This window comes from Chiloscyllium punctatum, chromosome 31 (genome assembly GCF_047496795.1).
Source record: "Chiloscyllium punctatum isolate Juve2018m chromosome 31, sChiPun1.3, whole genome shotgun sequence".
Taxonomy (NCBI): domain Eukaryota; kingdom Metazoa; phylum Chordata; class Chondrichthyes; order Orectolobiformes; family Hemiscylliidae; genus Chiloscyllium; species Chiloscyllium punctatum.
This window is the reverse complement of record NC_092769.1, coordinates 71,544,625-71,563,950: the sequence shown is the minus strand read 5'-3', so window position 1 is coordinate 71,563,950 and position 19,326 is coordinate 71,544,625. Positions and strand designations below refer to the sequence as shown.

The following is a 19,326-nucleotide window of genomic DNA, read 5'->3' as shown; positions in this document are numbered from 1 at the left end:
GACATTAACCTTATCTACACCCCTCATCATTTTATAAACCACCATAAGGTCACCCCTCAGCCTCCTACGCTCCAGTGAAAAAGATCCTAACCTATCCAGCCCTTCTTTATTCTCATCTGCTTCACTAGCATCCTTTAGGGAAGGAAACCACCATCCTTACCTGGTCTGGTCTACAATGTGTCTCCTGACCCACAGCAATGTAGTTGACTCTTAACTGTCCACTGGGGAATGAGACAGGGGTAATAAATGCTGGCCTAGCCAGTGACGCCCTCAATCCGTGAATGACCAAGAAGAATTCTCATGAATTAGGTTTCAGCAACCATAGGTTTCTGGCAATGGAACACTTGAGTAACGTGCAACAGAAAGGGACAGAAGGAAAAGAGTGCCAGAACATCTAATTCAGTGGATATTTGCACATGGTAACCCAAGAATTAAAAAGCAAGCTGGAGTATTTTAAAAATGCTACATTCAGTGTTCTCACTGACTATCGACAGGAAGTAATCTTTATTAAAATACCTTCCAGGAGTTAGAGTACAGTAACCAGTACAAATTAAAAAATAAACCGCGCTCGGATAGGTCACTAAGGCGCTTATTGAGAAAGGTTGCATTACGCGTAGTCAGATATAAAATATCGAAACACAGTATAATCAGTGCCTCACTCCCAACTCACTGCACCATAGTGGTGTAGTCACAAGTGCCTAGCCACATCTTCCATGGATCCCACCAAGATAAAGCTTCCCATTTCAGCTGTGCCAATATAGGACTACAGATATAAAAAACTATGGGGTGACTGGGAACGAGATTAACATCCATTTATAAAAATTAGTCAATTAATCTACATTAATTCCTCTTGCATATCTGGTTGCAGTCTCCGTGCACTTTCTGGGACTACAGCAGGTGAAGGTACAGATCACACACAGAATGGAAATGCTCCAGGGGCACTGCTCCATCTGTACTAAGATATTGGACCAGTCTAGACAGTAACTGGGCCGGGGGAATACAAAGCAGCTAGCGTCCGATCCCTAACGGCTATCCAGCCAATCCCACCACACGTGAAGCACAAGGATCTTGGGTGAGATAGCTGAAGAGGACCCAATTCCTAAAGGGACTATTCCCCCCTCTAGGAGCATCAGTTACCACAGTCAGGGAGATGCAAAGAAGGCAAGTGGATTGGTGTGGGGCAGCCTTGAAGTTAAATTGCCACCAATTCTGGGTGAGGAAAAAAAAACACATCAACTGCTTGCCCCCAACATAGGGGGAACCAGAAAGACAGGGGTAAAAAGCTTTGCATTAAAAAAAATAAATAACAATGTATCATCTCACTTTTCATTCAGGTTAGAGCGTTGAAAAGTGCAAATGTGGAGGGGAGCAAAAAAACAGTGCAAACTTCAGACAGATTTGTTTACAGACATTAACATAAGTTACTAGTCTTGTTCCACAGTGTACAGGAAAACATAGATATATTTTCTATGTTGTACTGAGGGCACTCATCAACAGTGATATTATTTGTCAGGACACCTCCCACTATATCTGTTAAACCTGTACTACAGGCACACAATCCTTTATCCAAAATTCCAAAATCTGAAAAGTTCCGAAATCCAAATTTTTTTCCATGGCGTGTGGAGTGTCACTTTGGCGTGCGAAAAGGTGAGCCAACTCCACACCCACTCTAACCATGTCACTCAGATGTGACATGACGCGTGGCCCACCATTGGCAAGCTTCAATTGTGTCTCAGCACTTGCTCTTTTCACACGTGCGTCTGCTGTTAGGTCATTTTTAAAAAAATTTCATGGTGAAAATGTCTTTTATTCCGGAATCCGAGAAACAACTGGCCCCAAGGATTTCGGATAAAGGACTGTGTACCTGTATTTTGTTATATCCTGTACATAAGTAAACAGGCAAATATGTGATTGGATTTGAAGAGGGTCAAACAGCTTCAAGAAGACTCACGTGGCTGGAATATCAAGGCTCCTCTTCACCTGTCTTTGTATCAGAGTCCGCTGTGAGCCTTGGTGGTTGAGCATGGTAGCATATGCAGGTCGCGAGCCACCCAGCACACAAAGACCCTGGGCCAGTCGTTGGTCTTACAGGTTTCAGGAGAGCTGGATGATGATGCAATTACTCCCAACATCTCTACACTACAAGATGGGGAAGACAAGACCCATCAAGGTCTTGGTGCCACTTTCTAATCCAGCTACTCCAGCTACAAAGAAAACCAGGCACGGGGAGCAGTCAAGGACAGTATCAGATCTAGCTGCAATATATATCTCCATAAAATTGTTAAATCTTGCAAAACGGTGAGGTACAAATCTAACCATTACAGACCAGAACCCCACTTAGTTGATTCACCTAACTTGCCCCAGCCTACACTCTCATATGTTTTGGTCCTGAGTATTTGTAACTATTTTAGGTGAAAAGTTCACCTAAGCACACAGGCAAGTAGGTTACCCTAACTTGAACCAAGACCTGCCAGACAGACCCTGCGGCTTCTTGATCAATTTCAGGACAGCATCCACAGAGGACGATCACAAACCACAGTGTGTGAAACTGGGCGCAGGCCAGGATGCAAGACGTGCCCGTTAAACACCTCCCCAGTCATTCAGCTCCACTGACATCAACAGAATCACCTTAAAGTAGGAGACACTAGGTAAGGCCTCAGCTGGAGTCTTGTATACCCCCTTGTATAGGAAGGAGTGTGAAGGCACTGGAGAAAGTGAAGAAGACATTTACAAGAATGCTTTCAGGGATGAGGAACTTCAATGAAGATAGATTGGAGAACATAGTACAGCACAGAAAGCTGGGACTGTTCTCATTGAAAAGGTAGTTAAAAATCACACAACACCAGGTTATAGTCCAACAGGATTATTTGGAAGTACAAGCTTTCGGAGTGCTGCCCCTTCATCAGTTAGCTAGCTACAAAATAAACCTGTTGGACTATAACCTGGTGTTGTGTGATTCTCAACTCTGCCCACGCCAGTCCAACACCAGCATCTCACTAAAGAGGAAGGCTGAGGGGAGGTCTGATTACAGTATTCATGAGCAGTGGGCAAAGAGTAAACAAGGGAAAAGGCGCCCGCTCGTGAAAGGGTCAAGCACAGGTTTGGGAAAATTAGTAAAGGAAGCAAAACAAAAAGCAATCAGGAGAAAACATTCCACATAATGCGTGATTAGGGTCTGGAATGCACTGCTTTAGTCTGTGATGGAAGCACGTTCTATCAAGGCAGTCGAAAGGGAACGGATTAGTTGTTTGGAATGGGACTTTTGCGGAGTTATAGGAAGACAACAGGAGAATGGTACCGATGCTCAATGGAGAGCTGCCGCAGACAGGACCGGCCAAGTGACCTCTTTCCCATGTTGAAAACAAAAAAATCTGTGGCCACACTAGAGGGCAGGAGGAAATGTCGATTCTGCTCGCGCCCACTTTCACCCTCGATAGTTAAACTCTCACACGTAGAATGACCAGTGATTAGGGTACACCGGGAACTGATGCGGGCCTCTGGTTTGGAGAATGAGACAAGAGCCGAAGGTGGGGGAGTGGGAAGAAGTAGCTGGACAATCCTGTCAGATAGGAAACCGCCTCTAGATTTGGCCAAGGGCTGCACGCACGGTTCTTACTTCAGCAACCGACCTCCGCTGTTGAGCAGGAAGGCAAAGATAGCTTCCGAAAGGGACGTCCACGAGTTATTGCATCTGCTTGGTATGGTGCCAATATCGGTTTAAAGATGCACGTTTGGCTAACTAGCTTAGATTCCGTCAGCAGTCCCTGCTGCCTGCTTCCTCCAAGTGATGGTTAGTTTTACAACACTGATACACAAAAAAGCAAGCTGCTCATTGAATCGGAGTGTCCCATTGGAATGCTGGAAAGTCTATGTTTGCGGAGTGGAGTAGAACGTATGGTAGTAGCTGCTGCCTTGCATGTGGTCTCTGGCAAAGAGTAAAGGTGCGGTGGTATGTTGGGACACCCCCTCATACCAGGCTGGTTCAACGTTACCCCTGTCGGTGCCATACCAGCCGTTACGCTGGAGACTGTTGGATAAACTGAGAAAGAGGGAGAGAGAGAGAAGGGTGATTTCAATGGGATGTTAATCATATTTTTAAAGTTAAGGCCACAGAGGGTAAATATAAAAGATACACTGATGCCTCTTTAAGGGAGAGGCATTTAAGGGAGATACACTGATGCCTCTTTAATAAATTTATTCAAACACTAGAGTTAAAATGCAACAAAAGAACAAACTTAGAATAAGTTAATAATATTGGGAAAACTTAACAGAATTACAGACACAGTAACTATTACAAACTGTTCCAAAATAGTAGTAGCCCATAAACATACCTATTGGCAAAAAGACAAATTTTATAAAAATAGATTTGTCTTAGAGGTAACTCGGCTGCAGTGAGAGAAACCCCAGCTTCCAGCTGTAAGCGAGAGGGGGAAAGATAGCTTCTGCCTCTTCAAAACTCCAGCAGCTTCCGCTGAACCTAACAGCTCAAAACAAACTAGAAATCCTGGTCTGAGAGAGCTGGCCACACCCAACCAGGCTGCTTCTATTGTTCCAACATTAAAAAAACACCAAGGCCTCACAAATTGTTTAATTTACTGGCATGCCAAGTAGGCAGTTCTTCACCAGTCTTAAAACCTCTCTTTAAAAAAATACCAGGATGTGCAGGTGCCGGTGTTGGACTGGGGTAGACAAAGTCCGAAATCTCTCAACACCAGGTTATAGTCCAACTTATTTAAAATCACAAGCTTTCGGAGCACTACTCCTTTGTCAGATGAAATCACTTCAAAGGAGCAGCACTCCAAAAGCTTGCGATTTTAAATAAACCTGTTGTACTAAAACTTGATGTCTCATGACTTTTGCCTTTGGCTACCCCAATCCAATACCAGCGTCTCCACATCGTGAGCAAAGGCAGAAGTCTTAGGCAGCAAGTATGATAAGATTAGATTAGATTACTTACCGTGTGGAAATAGGCCCTTCGGCCTAACAAGTCCACACCGACCCGCCGAAGCGCAACCCACCCAGACCCATTTCCCTACATTTACCCCTTCACCTAACACTACGGGCAATTTAGCATGGCCAATTCACCTAACCTGCATATTTTTGGACTTCGGGAGAAATCGGAGCACCCAGAGGAAACCCACGCAGACACAGGGAGAATGTGCAAACTCTACAGTCAGTCACCTGAATTGAACCCGGGTCTCTGGCGCTGTGAGACAGCAGTGCCACCGCGCCACCCACCAATGAGAGTTGAGCTGGACTGGCACAGAGAGGTTGCCGAAATGTGATGATGGATGTTCAGAGTCTTGCATAGAAATCTTTTTACGTGGAGCCCTATCAAGTGTCTTTTCGAAATACAAAAACACCGCATAGACCAGTTTCCCCTTAGTCCACCCTGCTTGATACATTCGCAAAAAAACTGTGCAACTATCAGAGCACAATTTTCTCTTTGACCAAACCAAAAGACACAGAAATTTTAAGTAAGAAATATACCTGTCCTGCTCGCTGTGTGACCCCACTGCCCAGGGACCTTCATCGCCTTCAAACTGACGAGGGTTGTCAAAGAAATATGAACGGGAAGCAAAGCTCTGGCCATTAATTATCCCAGTCCCAGCCTGCAGGAGAAAACAAACAAGTTCCAATCACACCCAGGCACATTGCCATACAGATCAAACCTAATGATTCCACACTCATTTTAATATCCCATGATCACAGGCAACTCTTTATTCGTTACTGCATTTCAGCAATCTTCTCGCACCATTTTGACTCAAATCACATTATTCTATCTTGCTTGCTGCCTAACCCTTTAGCCTACACTCAGTACTGGGAGAGTTCAAGCCATGCACAATGTGCTTCAGGGATACCTCACTGAGGGGAGCAGTTCAGTCAGGTAGTGTTGCCAAGATTCCAAAAGGCTGCCATACAATCAGTGGATTCACAATGAGGAATGTATCCTCTCATTATGGGACTGGCTTCAGGTGATCACGTGGGATCAGTGCATTCACACTGTAGAAAGGCAGTTCACCATGTTCCAGGTGTGGGAAGGGACACAGTTTACCTCACTGTATGTCAATATATTCACACCGATAAGAGACATTTCAAAGTTCAGCGAGCAGAGATTTAAAAGCAAATTGCGTCGCCTGAAAACACAAAAACTTCGTCACGGATGGTAAATTTCTGTGCGGAAACGGTTACTTCTATTGAGGAATGTGGTGTCACTGGCGGGGTCCAGTGTTTATTGCCCATCTCTAGCGGTCCTTGAGAAGGTGGGGATGAGCTATCTTCTTGAACTGCTACAGTCCACCAATTGTGGGTTGACCCACAATGCCCTCAGGGAGGGAATTCCAGGAGTTTGACCCAGCGACAGCGAAGGAACGGCCAATATATTTCCAAGTCAGGAGGGTGAGTGGCTCAGAGGGGAACTTGCAGGGGGGGTTGGTGTTCCCCATGTACCTGCTGCCTTGTCCTTCTAGGATGGAAGTGGTCATAGTTTGGGAGATGCTGTCTAAGGATCACACATCATTTTGTTTAATGCAAAATCAGCCAAGTACAAATGTCTCCAGGGATTGAATTCTGTTGGTAATTGCTGTGTTAATACTAAAAGAGCTGTGGTTGCTAACGGGCGGGCCAAGAACCAGGATGAAATCAAAGTCTGGCTGCCGTGTACAGTCCAGCAAAGAATATGTGACCAGGAGGTTGCACATGTTACCTGTAACAGCAAGCTGTAGTCTAAACAGTTAATAAAACTGTTTGAGACATTCGAACAAACTGAATCCCAGTTATTTGGCATTAATCACTTTCGGGTCGGAACTGTCCTTGTTATCAACTCGTTGAGGTTGGTTTCTGAGGTCCCAAATCCCAGTAAATGGGCTGCAGTTTAATATTTTAGATATGGGCCAAATAAGTCTACTTTGGTGATAATTTCACAGATTTGGTAAAAAAAAAAGTTATATTTTAGAAAAGGATCCTGTAATTTTTATTATTCACTCATGGGACGTGGTCGTCACAGGCTGGCCAGCATTTATTTGCCTGAGCTAATTGCCTTTGAACGGAGTGGCTAGCTGAGCCATTTCAGCGGGCTATTAAGAGTCGACCATGCTGCTGTGGGTCTGGAGCTGCATGTAGGCCGGACCAGGTGAGGATGGAAGATTTCCTTCCTTGAAGATGGTTAGTGAACCAGTTGGGTTTTTGCAACAATTGACAATGGATTCATAGTCATTAGCGGTTATTGAGAAGATTTGTAGCTCAGGTTGATGATAAGCTGGAAGCTTTGTTTTCAGACGTTGCGTCACCATGACGAGGTAACATCATCAGTGAGAGTCTCCAGTGAAGCGCGGGTGGTATGTCCCACCTCTCTATTCATAGGTCCTGGTTTCTTAAGGTGGGTGCTGGAAATCAATACCTATAAACAGAGAGGCAGGACTTACCACCAGCGTTTCATCAGAGACTCTCACTGATGATGTTACCTAGTCATGATGACGAAATGTTTGAAAACAATCCTTCCAGCTCAGCGAGCTAACTTACATGTTTATTCATAATCATCATTATTATTGAATTCAAATTCCACCCCATCTGCCGTGGCGGGATTCAAACCCAGGTCCCCAGAACAATACCTGTGTTTCTGATTTAATAGTCTACCGATAATACCACTAGGGCATCACCTACCCTTGGAATATAAAGCAATGTTCCAAGTGCATGATAAAGACACATTCACAGACAATAGTTATTCGCTCAAGAAATGGTCATACTTCAGTGAAAGATGACACAATCTGTGTCGGATTTACATTTATACATCCTCACTAACATGGAATGTGATCAGTCTCACTGAAGTATGACAAAAATATTTCATTATCATTCTCACACAGACTGCACCTTGCAGACTAAGTCTATCTATCTACAGCAGCCCTTCTACACAAGATCAATAGAGAAGAATCGACAATGTCATTGTCTACACTATAAGCTCTCAGTGGGTCAAATGTCTGGTGATTCCTATGACAGTGTGAATATTGGAACCCAACAGAGTATTGAGCGGTTCACAATATTCTAGGTGTGATCTATCTAGTATCTTGAACAGTTTTAGCAAGACTACCCTATTTGATGTATTACACACACTTTGAAATAAAGGCCAACATCCCATTTGTCTTCTCTATTCTCATGCTGAGGTTGTACAGGACTTTAGTGAGGCCATTTTTGGAGTACCGTGTCCAGTTCTGGTCGCCCTGTTATAGGAAGGATATTATTAAATTGGAGAGGGTTCAGAAGAGATTTATCAGGAAGATGCCAGGAACGGAGGGTTTGAGTTTTAAGGAGAGGCTGGATAGGCTTGGACTTTTTTTCACTGGAGCATACGGGGCCGAGGTGTGGCTTTATACAAGTTTGTAGGAGCATGAGAGGCATGGATAAGGTGAATAGCAAATATCTGTTCCCTAGGGTGGGGGTGTTCAAAACCTGGGGGCCTATTTTTAAGATGAGAGGTGAAAGATTTAAGAGGGGCAACTTATTTATATAGAGAGTGGTTAGTGCGTGGAGTGATCTACTACAAGTGTGAATACTGGTGGTGATTTAACCTGAGGACCACCAGACCTTAGGCAAGGTAAAAGGTTGAGAAGGAGAGTCCTTCATCGTAACCCAAACCCATGCTGTCGGCATCACACTGCTCTGCAAATCCACAGTCCAGCCAACTGAGCTAAACTGATTCCCACAAGGCGGGTTAGCAGCTTGGTGTTAGTACATGTGCCTACACTTCCCATACACCAAGGGCAAATAGTGTGTCATTGTGTGTAACATTATCAGTGATGTGCAAGGCTGTGTTTATAGGCAATGTTACCATTAGCTGGAGAAAGGAATGCACATGAGCAGAAATGCAATGCAACTTTGGCTTTCAAAAGGAGGAGAGATGTTGCTACATTTGGATCTCTTTGACAGCAGTTAGTCTCACCAGGGAATTATAACTAAGCCAGTCACACAAAGCATATATACAAGTTATGCCAGCGGCAGACCACACAAACCAGCCGTGTAAATAAACAATTATTCAAATGATTGCTTGGTAATGAATCGTCAGTCATTTAATATGATAAGTAAAAGAGGTGTCACAAGCAAATAGAACAGAAATAGTTTTCCTCTCATTTGTGAGACTGGTACATGAGATTAATGACGTAACCATGCAAAAAATGCCTATTAGCTGAAGCCTAACGGAACTTCAAGCAGGCACAAAAACTGGCTTCATCATCGGAAATTGTGACAAATGGAGCAAATAAGTTGCAGAGTATTCCAATGGCAGTGGACACCCCCGCCAGTCTGACTGAACTTGGAGAACACCACTGGATGAAGGCACAGCCTCACTTAGGACATATCCCGAACAGCGGGACTCCAGGTCAGCCCACAGCAAAACTCCAAAACAAAGCCAAACAGTTTTAAAATTTTCTTCAGGGTCCAGGCCAGCAAGCCATTGTAGTTACTGCTCAGACTCAAGACAAAAAAAAAAGAGTCCCATCAAACTCAAACTGAGCAAGTGAACTCACAGGCAGTTTTCCAGGACAGTGCACGCCCTGGAAAGTCCACCAACATCTGGTTTGGAACAACTAAATTGCTTAGCAACATGCTTGCATGTTGACCCAGGCAACAATTCAATGATTCTGCAAGACCCGCCCAGTGCCATATGCCTTACGGGGTGAAAACAAAGGCAGAAATCAGAAGGCTGGAAAGCGAAGGAATAAAAATGCCAGTGCAGTTTGCTGAATGGACAGCACTGGTCGTATCAATTGTGAAGGCCAACCGGTCAGTTTGCCATTGTAGGGATTTTAAATTAACAGTAAACTGCTTTTCACAGCTGGATAATTACCCAATCCCTCACATATATTTATCAGATTTATATGCCAAGCTGGCAAGGAGACTGTCCTTCATGAAGCTGGACATGAACCATGGCGGCACGGTGGCACAGTGGTTAGCACTGCTGCCTCACAGCGCCAGAGACACGGGTTCAATTCCCGCCTCAGGCGACTGTCTGTGTGGAGTTTGCACATTCTCCCCCGTGTCTGCGTGGGTTTCCTCCGGTTTCCTCCCACAGTCCAAAGATGTGCAGGTCAGGTGAATTGGCCATGCTAAATTGCCCGTAGTGTTAGGTAAGGGGTAGATGTAGGGGTATGGGTGGGTTGCGCTTCGGCGGGGCGGTGTGGATTTATTGGGCCAAAGGGCCTGTTTCCACACTGTAAGTAATCTAATCTAAAAACATTTTACAGGGTGACCCCAGGTCATCATTTATTCGGATGACCTTTTATTAACAAGGAAGACAAATAAGGAGCACTTCGAGAACTTGGACATAGTCCTTAGATGTTTCTATCAGGCGGGTATATTCTTAGAAGGGAAAAACATGACCTACATGGATTACAGAGTTGACAAGAGCAGGTTACACCCTATGGAAGACAAAGGCAGATGTACAGCACGGAAACAGACCCCTCGGTCCAACTCGTCCATGCTGACCAGATATCCTAAATTAATCCAGTCCCATTTGCCACCATTTGGCCCATATCCCTCTAAACCCCTCCTATTCATAAACACATCCAGATACCTTTTAAATGTTGTAATTGTACCAGCTTCCAACACTTCCTCTGGCAGCTCATTGCAAACACAGACCACCCTGTGTGAAAAAAATTGTCCCTTAGGTCCCTTTGAAATTTTTCCCTCTCTCACCCTAAACCTGTGCCCTCTAGCTCTGGACTCCCCCACCCCAGAGAAAAGACCTTGTCTATTTACCCTATCCATGCCCCTCATGATTTTACAAATCTCTATAAGGTCACTTCTCAGCCTCTGATGCTCCAGAGAAAAACAACCCCAGCCTATTCAGCCTCTCCCTGTGACTCAAACCCTCCAACCCTGGCAACGTCCTTGTAAATCTTTCCTGCACTGTTTTAAGTGTCACAACATTTTTCCTACAGGAGGGAGACCAGAATTGCACACAATATTCCAAAAGTGGTCTAACTAATGCCCTGTACAGCCGCAACATGATCTTTCAACTCCTATAGTCAATGCTCTGACCAATATAGGATTGCGTACCAAACACGTTCTTCACTATCCTATCTGCTAGAGACTCCAATTTCAAGGAACTATGAACCTGCATTCCAAGGTCTCCTTGTTCAGCAACACTCCCCAGGACATTACCATTAAGTGTATAAGTCCTGCCCTGATTTGCCTTCCCAAAATGCAGTATCTCGAGTGTCTAAATTAAACTCCATCCACCACTCCTCGGCACATTGGCCCATTTGATCAAGATCCCATAGCAATCTGAGGTAACCTTCTTTGCTGTCCAGTACACCTCCAATTTTGGTGTCACTTGCAAAGTTACTAACTATACCTCCAAAGTCCACATCTAAATCATTTATATAAATGACGAAAAGCAGTGGAGATGTGAGGGCAGTCAAAGGTGCTCCGGCTCCCACGTCTGTGCTGGAGTTTAGGTCTTTCCTTGGGTTGGTGAATTATTCCGGAAAGTTCATATATAACCTGGCCCCCACCCTGATAGCTTTGCACCAACTCTTTAAGAAGGGTCAGCATTGGCTGCACGGTCAAGCCGTGGGTTTCAGGGAAGTGAAGAAATAGCTATCCTCCTCCAAGGTGTTGACACACTATGATCCCAAGTGAGATCTGGCGTTGGCATGCAATGCCACAACCCCCCCGCAACCCCGCCCCCCCTCCCCCCCCCCGCAACCCCGCCCCCCCTCCCCCCCCCCGCAACCCCGCCCCCCTCCCCCCCCCAACCCCGCCCACCCTCTCCCCCCCCCAACCCCGCCCACCCTCTCCCCCCCCCAACCCCGCCCACCCTCTCCCCCCCCAACCCCGCCCACCCTCTCCCCCCCCAACCCCGCCCACCCTCTCCCCCCCCAACCCCGCCCACCCTCTCCCCCCCCAACCCCGCCCACCCTCTCCCCCCCAACCCCGCCCACCAACCCTCCCACCCAACCCCGCCCACCCTCCCCCTACCAACCCTGCCCACCCCCCCCCCAACCCCGCCAACCCTTCCCCCCCCCAACCCCGCCCACCCTCCCCCCCATCCCATCCCCCCAACCCTAGTATGGCATCGGGATAATTTCAGCTTTTAGGTCGTCCTTTCAAGAGGAACGCCCAACAGTATATTCATCCAGGACCTCAACTTATGCTGTACACAAATATGGCCAGATGTAGGAGGGAGGTTTGGCATCATATTTGGAGTCAGGAAGTTCCAACAATACCATTACGGATGTAAATTTGTAATCATAATGGACCACAAACCCCTGCTAGGTCTACTTAAAGAGGACAATGGAGTACTGCCCACAGTTTCAGGTCGAATTCAGCACTGGGCTCTCATTCTGAGTATATTTACAAGTTGAAACACCATCCAGGAAGCCAAGTAGCGGCACTGAGCTGCCAGATACACAACCAGTGGTACCTCAACTGGAAGAGTTTGTAATGGTTTCAAATCTTCTGGCCACACTTCCAGTCACAGCTGACAATGAAACTTCTGAGAGAACATCTCCGAAGCACCGAGATCACGGGAGATTTGTTCTCACCAGGACAGGAGAGGAGAGGAGAATGACAATGCAAGCTGCCACCAGACTCACCAGATCCTGAGCTGGTCTGCGAACTCTGAAAAACAACACCAGCAGGGCTGTGGGCAGCAGCTCCCAAAAAAACAGGATGCAACCGAACACAAGGTAACCTTTGTCCCCGAGATTCGACATCAGATCAGCCTGCAGGAGATGGAGGCGAAACAAAACTTCTTTTCATTTCCAAGGAAAGTATCTGCCATCACCAGGCGCGTGCACACAGACATGGGCACACAGACATGGGCACACACAGGCAGGCAGGCACTCACACTCAGGCAGGCGCACGCACACGCACACAGTAACACGCACAGTGACAATTTGGTTTAGGTTTCATTATCACATGTACTCAAGGAGTAGAGGGAAAAATGCACACAATGTCACCATTTGTGGTGCCCTCTTAGGTACAAAAATAGAAAATAAAGGAATATGCTTAAAAAGTTCATCACTACAATCTGGCAATGTAAACTCCCCACCCTCCACCTGCCCCCTGCCCAATAGCAGATCAGAGCAGAAGTGTGCTAATGTGCGTGCGCGCGCACACAATCTTATTTCATTCACCAGCAATGTCACACCTTTACAGTCACGCCAAATCAATGATTATTTCCCCCCCATCTCCCAAAGGCAATAACCTGCCCGCACAGGGTCATGAGGTCGCAGGTTCAAGTCTCCCTCGAGACTGAGCGCATAATCCTGGCTGACATTCCGCTGCAGGAAGCGGCGACCCCAACAGATCCTGCCCCAGCTCTAGCTTTGCCCATGACAGATACACCTGCCCTTCTGGATCAAACGTTTTCCTTTTCTCTGCCTCCCTAACCCAGGCAAGAGTTAGCCGGAAACAGCCAGGCCATCGGTGTGCAGTCAACAGCAAAACCACCCCCACCCCTGTCCGAAAGAATCGAGAGCATTCTGGTCTCATGCTCACCTGGTCAGAAACGTTGTACCAGCCATAATCAAAAGAGTCGTGTGAATCTGGTGAACACATCACAGCGACTAGGTTATAACAGGCCCGGCTGGCATACAGAAGGAACACCAGTGCTCCCACAGCTGTGGTCTGACACACCGACGTCCCCTAAAGAAAAGTCAGTCAAAAAGAAAACCACATCAGTTCAAGGCAGAGGACACTTTAACAACAAGATCAGCTGCCGCTTACTGACACACGAGGCCCACTTATCCAGCTGACCACCCAGACAACACAACCGACGGGCTCAAACCCCTTCCAGCGCCGCATATTCCACACACAGAACAGTTCCACATCCTGGCTCCCCACCCCCTTTTTACCCGATCCCAATATGCTCAGAACACAAGGAATTTTAGTTACCTTTGGAATACAGACACCAGATGGAATTGGTGGGACTGCGATACCCTGCTGCAGTTCAATGAGACAGCCTACAGCCTGTTCTGAAGGTCAGTACAGGTCGTTCTGCTATAAGGCACGTTTCGTCAACGCGAATTGGCTATAACGGGATTGATGAATTATGGACGCTGTTTGAATCATGCGAACTTTCTACTGAATGAGTCTAGCAATTTCTACAGCCTGACCTGCTGGGCTTTTCCAGCACCACACTGCTCTGCCATTCTCAAGTTCCCATCACTCACTCTGCAACATCAGTACCCTTTTCCACCCCCAGCACTCCAAACCCTAACTGTAGCATAAACGCTGCCCCCCTCCACATTTCACATCAGCTCTGATGAAGAGTCATCTAGACTCGAAACATTTACTTTCTCTCTCCACGGATGCTGCCTGACCTTCTGCAATTTCCAACAGGCTGGTTTCAGATCTCCAGCAACCGCAGTGTTCTGCCTTTACATTAAACATCAACAGAGCACTTGTCTGAACAGGTATCATGCCCCATCTAATCTCCACACAGTTTACAGCCAAGGGTTTAGGAACGGGGAGAGGGAAAGTGGAGCTGCAATCCAAGTCGTTTCCCCTCCCTCGTGGGAGTCACAATGCCGACAAAGTAGTAAGCTTTACAATCCTTTCCTTCACCCATGCTTTGCACGCTCCTCTCAACAAAAATAGCAATACAGTATTCTCAAATTTATGCATGGACAGTGAGGGTATTGTTTGGTTCAATCACAGGCATTTCCCCCCCCCCCCCCCCCCCGCCTCCCCGCCTCCCCCGACACAGAGAGCCTGTCTAAGCTAACAGACAAAGGACTGCAGCTGAGGATCACTGTGAAGCCAGTGCCGCACCAAACCCCACCGAAATACACCGAAATAGCTTGAACCACACCCTTGACAGCAAGGTGCACCTGCACTGTTTGTCAGGGTTACCTTGGATTCCAGGTAGATGTTGGTGGAAGGCGACGGGCAATGACGTAGAGGCAGACTGCCAGTGTGATGGCGCAGGCGACGAAGAGCGAGTCGTTGATGATGACCCGCACCAGGACGATGGTCTTGGTCTCCACGTGCTGAATCTTCACCAGCAAGGCACAGGTCAAATTCACCGTCAGAAACAGCAAGCTGGCAACTAGGAAAACCAATCGGATGGGAAGTCTGAAATCACAAACGTCGGCGTTTTTGTTTCTTTTAGAAACGGAAGCCAGAAGGGGACAAAAACCCTACCAAACAGGTCACATGCAGAGAACTTTGCTTCTACCTAGCGTCGCACAACAGAGGTAACAGAACTAAATGGTGGCTGGAAATCCTAAAGAACAGAAAATGATGGAATCACTCAGGAGGTTGGTAAAGTCTGTGCAGAGAAAAGCAGAGTTAACCAAAAGGCCTGTTGTGATCTTCCATCAGATGAGATGACGTTAATTCTACTTCAGAGTCCCCACGTGCTGCCAGACCTGCTGACTACTTCCAGCATTTTCTGTTTATGTTCCAGTTCAGATTAAACTCCAGAGCTTAAAAATGTGTTGCTGGAAAAGCGCAGCAAGCCAGGCAGCATCAAAGGAACAGGAGAATCAACGTTTCAGGCATAAGCCCTTCTTCAGGAATCATTCCTGGCCTACTGCGTTTTTCCAGCAACACATTTTTAAGCTCTGATCTCCAGCATCTGCAGTCCTCACATTCTCCCAGATTAAATTCCAGTGACCTTGCAATGGTAAACGCAGCCTTTTATGGGACTATTTTTCAACAGTTACTGGTAACCTGCACCAGAGAGGGTGTGGTACCTTCCACCATCTTTTTGGAGAGAGAGTTCCGAAGCCTCATGACCCTCTGCTTTAAATGGGTGACCCAAACATCTATCTCGTGCAATCTTAAACACATTCAACAATAGAGCATCCATAATCCTGATCAGGTAGACAATTCCAAAGAGCTGCTGCCCTCTGCTCCTCCTATTCCAGTCTGACACTGGGGGGAAGGGGGGGGGGAAGGGGGGGGAAGAGACGGGGGGGGGAAGGGGGGGGAAGAGACGGGGGGGGGAAGGGGGGGGAAGAGACGGGGGGGGGGGAGAGAAGAGACGGGGGGGGGGAAGAGACGACGGGGGGGAAGAGACGGGGGGGGAAGAGACGGGGGGGGAAGAGACGGGGGGGGGAAGAGACGGGGGGGGAAGAGACGGGGGGGAAGAGACGGGGGGGGAAGAGACGGGGGGGGAAGAGACGGGGGGGGGAAGAGAGGGGGGGGGAAGAGACGGGGGGGGAAGAGACGGGGGGAAGTGGGGGGGGAGAAGAGGGGGGGGAAGAGACGGGGGGGGAAGAGACGGGGGGGGGAAGAGACGGGGGGGAAGAGACGGGGGGGAAGTGGGTGGGGAGAAGAGGGGGGGGAAGGATGGGGGGAAAAGAGAGGGGGGGGAGAGAGAGAGAGGGAAAAGAGAGAGAGACAATGAGAGGGAAAAGAGAGCGAGGGAAAAGAGACAGAGAGCGAGGGAAAAGAGACAGAGAGCGAGGGAAAAGAGACAGAGAGCGAGGGAAAAGAGACAGAGAGCGAGGGAAAAGAGACAGAGAGCGAGGGAAAAGAGACAGAGAGCGAGGGAAAAGAGAGAGGGGGAAAAGAGAGAGAGAAAGGGAAAAGAGAGAGAGAGAGAGAGAGAGGGAAAAGAGAGAGTGGGAGGGAAAAGAGAGAGGGGGAAAGAGAGGGGAAGAGAGGGAAAAGAGGAAGGGGGAAAGACAGAGGGGGGAGAAGACAGGGGGGGGAGAAGACAGGGGGGGGAGAAGACAGGGGGGGGAGAAGACAGGGGGGGAGAAGACAGGGGGGGGAGAAGACAGGGGGGGGAGAAGACAGGGGGGGGAGAAGACAGGGGGGGGAGAGAGAGGGGGGGGAGAAGACAGAGGGGGGTAAGAGAGAGTGTGGGGGGGGAAAGAGAGTGGGGGGGGAAAGAGAGTGGGGGGGGGAAGAGAGTGGGGGGGGGAAGAGAGTGGGGGGGGGAAGAGAGTGGGGGGGGAAGAGAGTGGGGGGGGAAGAGAGTGGGGGGGGGAAGAGAGTGGGGGGGGGGAAGAGAGTGGGGGGGGGAAGAGAGTGGGGGGGGGAAGAGAGTGGGGGGGAAGAGAGTGGGGGGGGGAAGAGAGTGGGGGGGGAGAGAGTGGGGGGGAAAGAGAGTGGGGGGGAAAGAGAGTGGGGGGGGGAAAGAGAGTGGGGGGGGAAAGAGAGTGGGGGGGGAAGAGAGTGGGGGGGAAAGAGAGTGGGGGGGGAAAGAGAGTGGGGGGGAAAGAGAGTGGGGGGGAAGAGAGTGGGGGGGGAAAGAGAGTGGGGGGGAAAGAGAGTGGGGGGGGGAAGAGAGTGGGGGGGGGAAGAGAGTGGGGGGGGAAGAGAGTGGGGGGGAAGAGAGTGGGGGGGGGAAGAGAGTGGGGGGGGAAGAGAGTGGGGGGGAAGAGAGTGGGGGGGGAAGAGAGTGGGGGGGGGAAGAGAGTGGGGGGGGGGAAGAGAGTGGGGGGGGGAAGAGAGTGGGGGGGAAAGAGAGTGGGGGGGGAAAGAGAGTGGGAAGAGAGAGGGGGAAGAGAGAGGGGGGGAAGAGAGAGGGGGGGAAGAGAGAGGGGGGGAAGAGAGAGGGGGGGAAGAGAGAGGGGGGAAGAGAGAGGGGGGGAAGAGAGAGGGGGGGAGAGAGAGGGGGAAGAGAGAGGGGGGGAAGAGAGAGGGGGGGAAGAGAGAGGGGGGGGAAGAGAGAGGGGGGAAAGAGAGAGGGGGGAAGAGAGAGGGGGGAAAGAGAGAGGGGGGGAAAGAGAGAGGGGGGGGGAAAGAGAGGGGGGGGGAAAAGAGAGAGGGGGGGGAAAGAGAGGGGGGGGAAAGAGAGAGGGGGGGGAAAGAGAGGGGGGGGGAAAGAGAGGGGGGGGGGAAAGAGAGAGGGGGGAAAGAGAGAGGGGGGGAAAGAGAGAGGGGGGGAAAGAGAGAGGGGGGGAAAGAGAGAGGGGGGAAGAAAGGAGGTGAAAGAGAGGGGGGAAGGGGAAAGAGGGGGGAGAGTGGGGGGAAGGGGGAAGAGAGGGGGGAGAAAGGGTGGAAGGGGGGTAGAGGGGGAAGAGGAGGAAGAGGAGGAAGGTGGGGAAAGGGGGGGGAAGGTGGGGAAGGGGGGGAAGGTGGGGAAGGTGGGGAAAGGTGGGGAAAGGTGGGGAAGGTGGGGAAAGGGGGGGAAGGTGGGGAAAGGGGGGAAGGTGGGGGAAGGGGGGGAAGGTGGGGGAAGGGGGGGAAGGTGGGGAAAGAGTGGGGGGGGAAGAGAGTGGGGGGGGAAGAGAGTGGGGGGGGAAGAGAGTGGGGGGGGGAGAGGTGGGGGGGGTGAGAGAGTGGGGGGGGGTGAGAGTGGGGGGGGAGAGAGTGGGGGGGGGGGGAGAGAGTGGGGGGGGGAGAGAGTGGGGGGGGGAGAGTGGGGGGGGGAGAGAGTGGGGGGGGAGAGAGTGGGGGGGGGAGGGAGTGGGGGGGGGAGAGAGTGGGGGGGGGAGAGAGTGGGGGGGGGAGAGAGTGGGGGGGGGGGAGAGAGTGGGGGGGGGAGAGAGTGGGGGGGGGAGAGAGTGGGGGGGGGAGAGAGTGGGGGGGGAGAGAGTGGGGGGGGGGAGAGAGTGGGGGGGGGGAGAGAGTGGGGGGGGAGAGAGTGGGGGGGGGAGAGAGTGGGGGGGGGAGAGAGTGGGGGGGGGAGAGAGTGGGGGGGGGGAGAGTGGGGGGGGGGGGGGGGAGAGAGTGTGGGGGGGGGAGAGAGTGGGGGGGGGGGAGAGAGTGGGGGGGGGGGAGAGAGGGGGGGGGAGAGAGTGGGGGGGGAGAGACTGGGGGGGGAGAGAGTGGGGGGGGAGAGAGTGGGGGGGAGAGAGTGGGGGGGGAGAGAGTGGGGGGGGGAGAGAGTGGGGGGGGGAGTGAGTGGGGGGGAGAGAGAGTGGGGGGGAGAGAGTGGGGGGGAAAGAGTGTGGGGGGGAAGAGAGTGGGGGGGAAAGAGAGTGGGGGGGAAGAGTGGGGGGGGAAAGAGAGTGGGGGGGGAAGAGAGTGGGGGGGAAGAGTGTGGGGGGGAAGAGAGTGGGGGGGAGAGAGTGCGGGGGGAAGAGAGTGCGGGGGAAGAGAGTGGGGGGGGAAAGAGAGTGGGGGGGGAAAGAGAGTGGGGGGGGGAAAGAGAGTGGGGGGGGAAAGAGAGTGGGGGGGGAAGAGAGTGGGGGGGGAAAGAGAGTGGGGGGGAAAGAGAGTGGGGGAAGAGAGTGGGGGAAGAGAGAGGGGGGAAGAGAGAGGGGGAAGAGAGAGGGGGAGAGAGAGGGGGAAGAGAGAGGGGGGGAAGAGAGAGGGGGGGAAGAGAGAGGGGGGGAAGAGAGAGGGGGGAAGAGAGAGAGGGGGAAAGAGAGAGGGGGAAAGAGAGAGGGGGGGAAAGAGAGAGGGGGGAAAGAGAGAGGGGGG

General features: G+C 50.2%; 1 protein-coding gene across 1 annotated transcript in view; it reads right to left on the bottom strand.

Annotated features, from left to right (window-relative positions):
* Positions 1–485: 485 nt before the first annotated feature.
* Positions 486–19,326, bottom strand: part of LOC140457045 (G protein-coupled receptor 137Ba-like) — a 47,381-nt gene continuing 28,540 nt past the window's right edge. The window contains 6 exon segments of the mRNA XM_072550974.1: positions 486–4,039; positions 5,491–5,612; positions 12,591–12,719; positions 13,498–13,644; positions 14,854–14,885; positions 14,888–15,075. Coding sequence (XP_072407075.1) covers positions 3,868–4,039; positions 5,491–5,612; positions 12,591–12,719; positions 13,498–13,644; positions 14,854–14,885; positions 14,888–15,075 — 790 coding nt within the window. The 3' untranslated portion in view covers positions 486–3,867.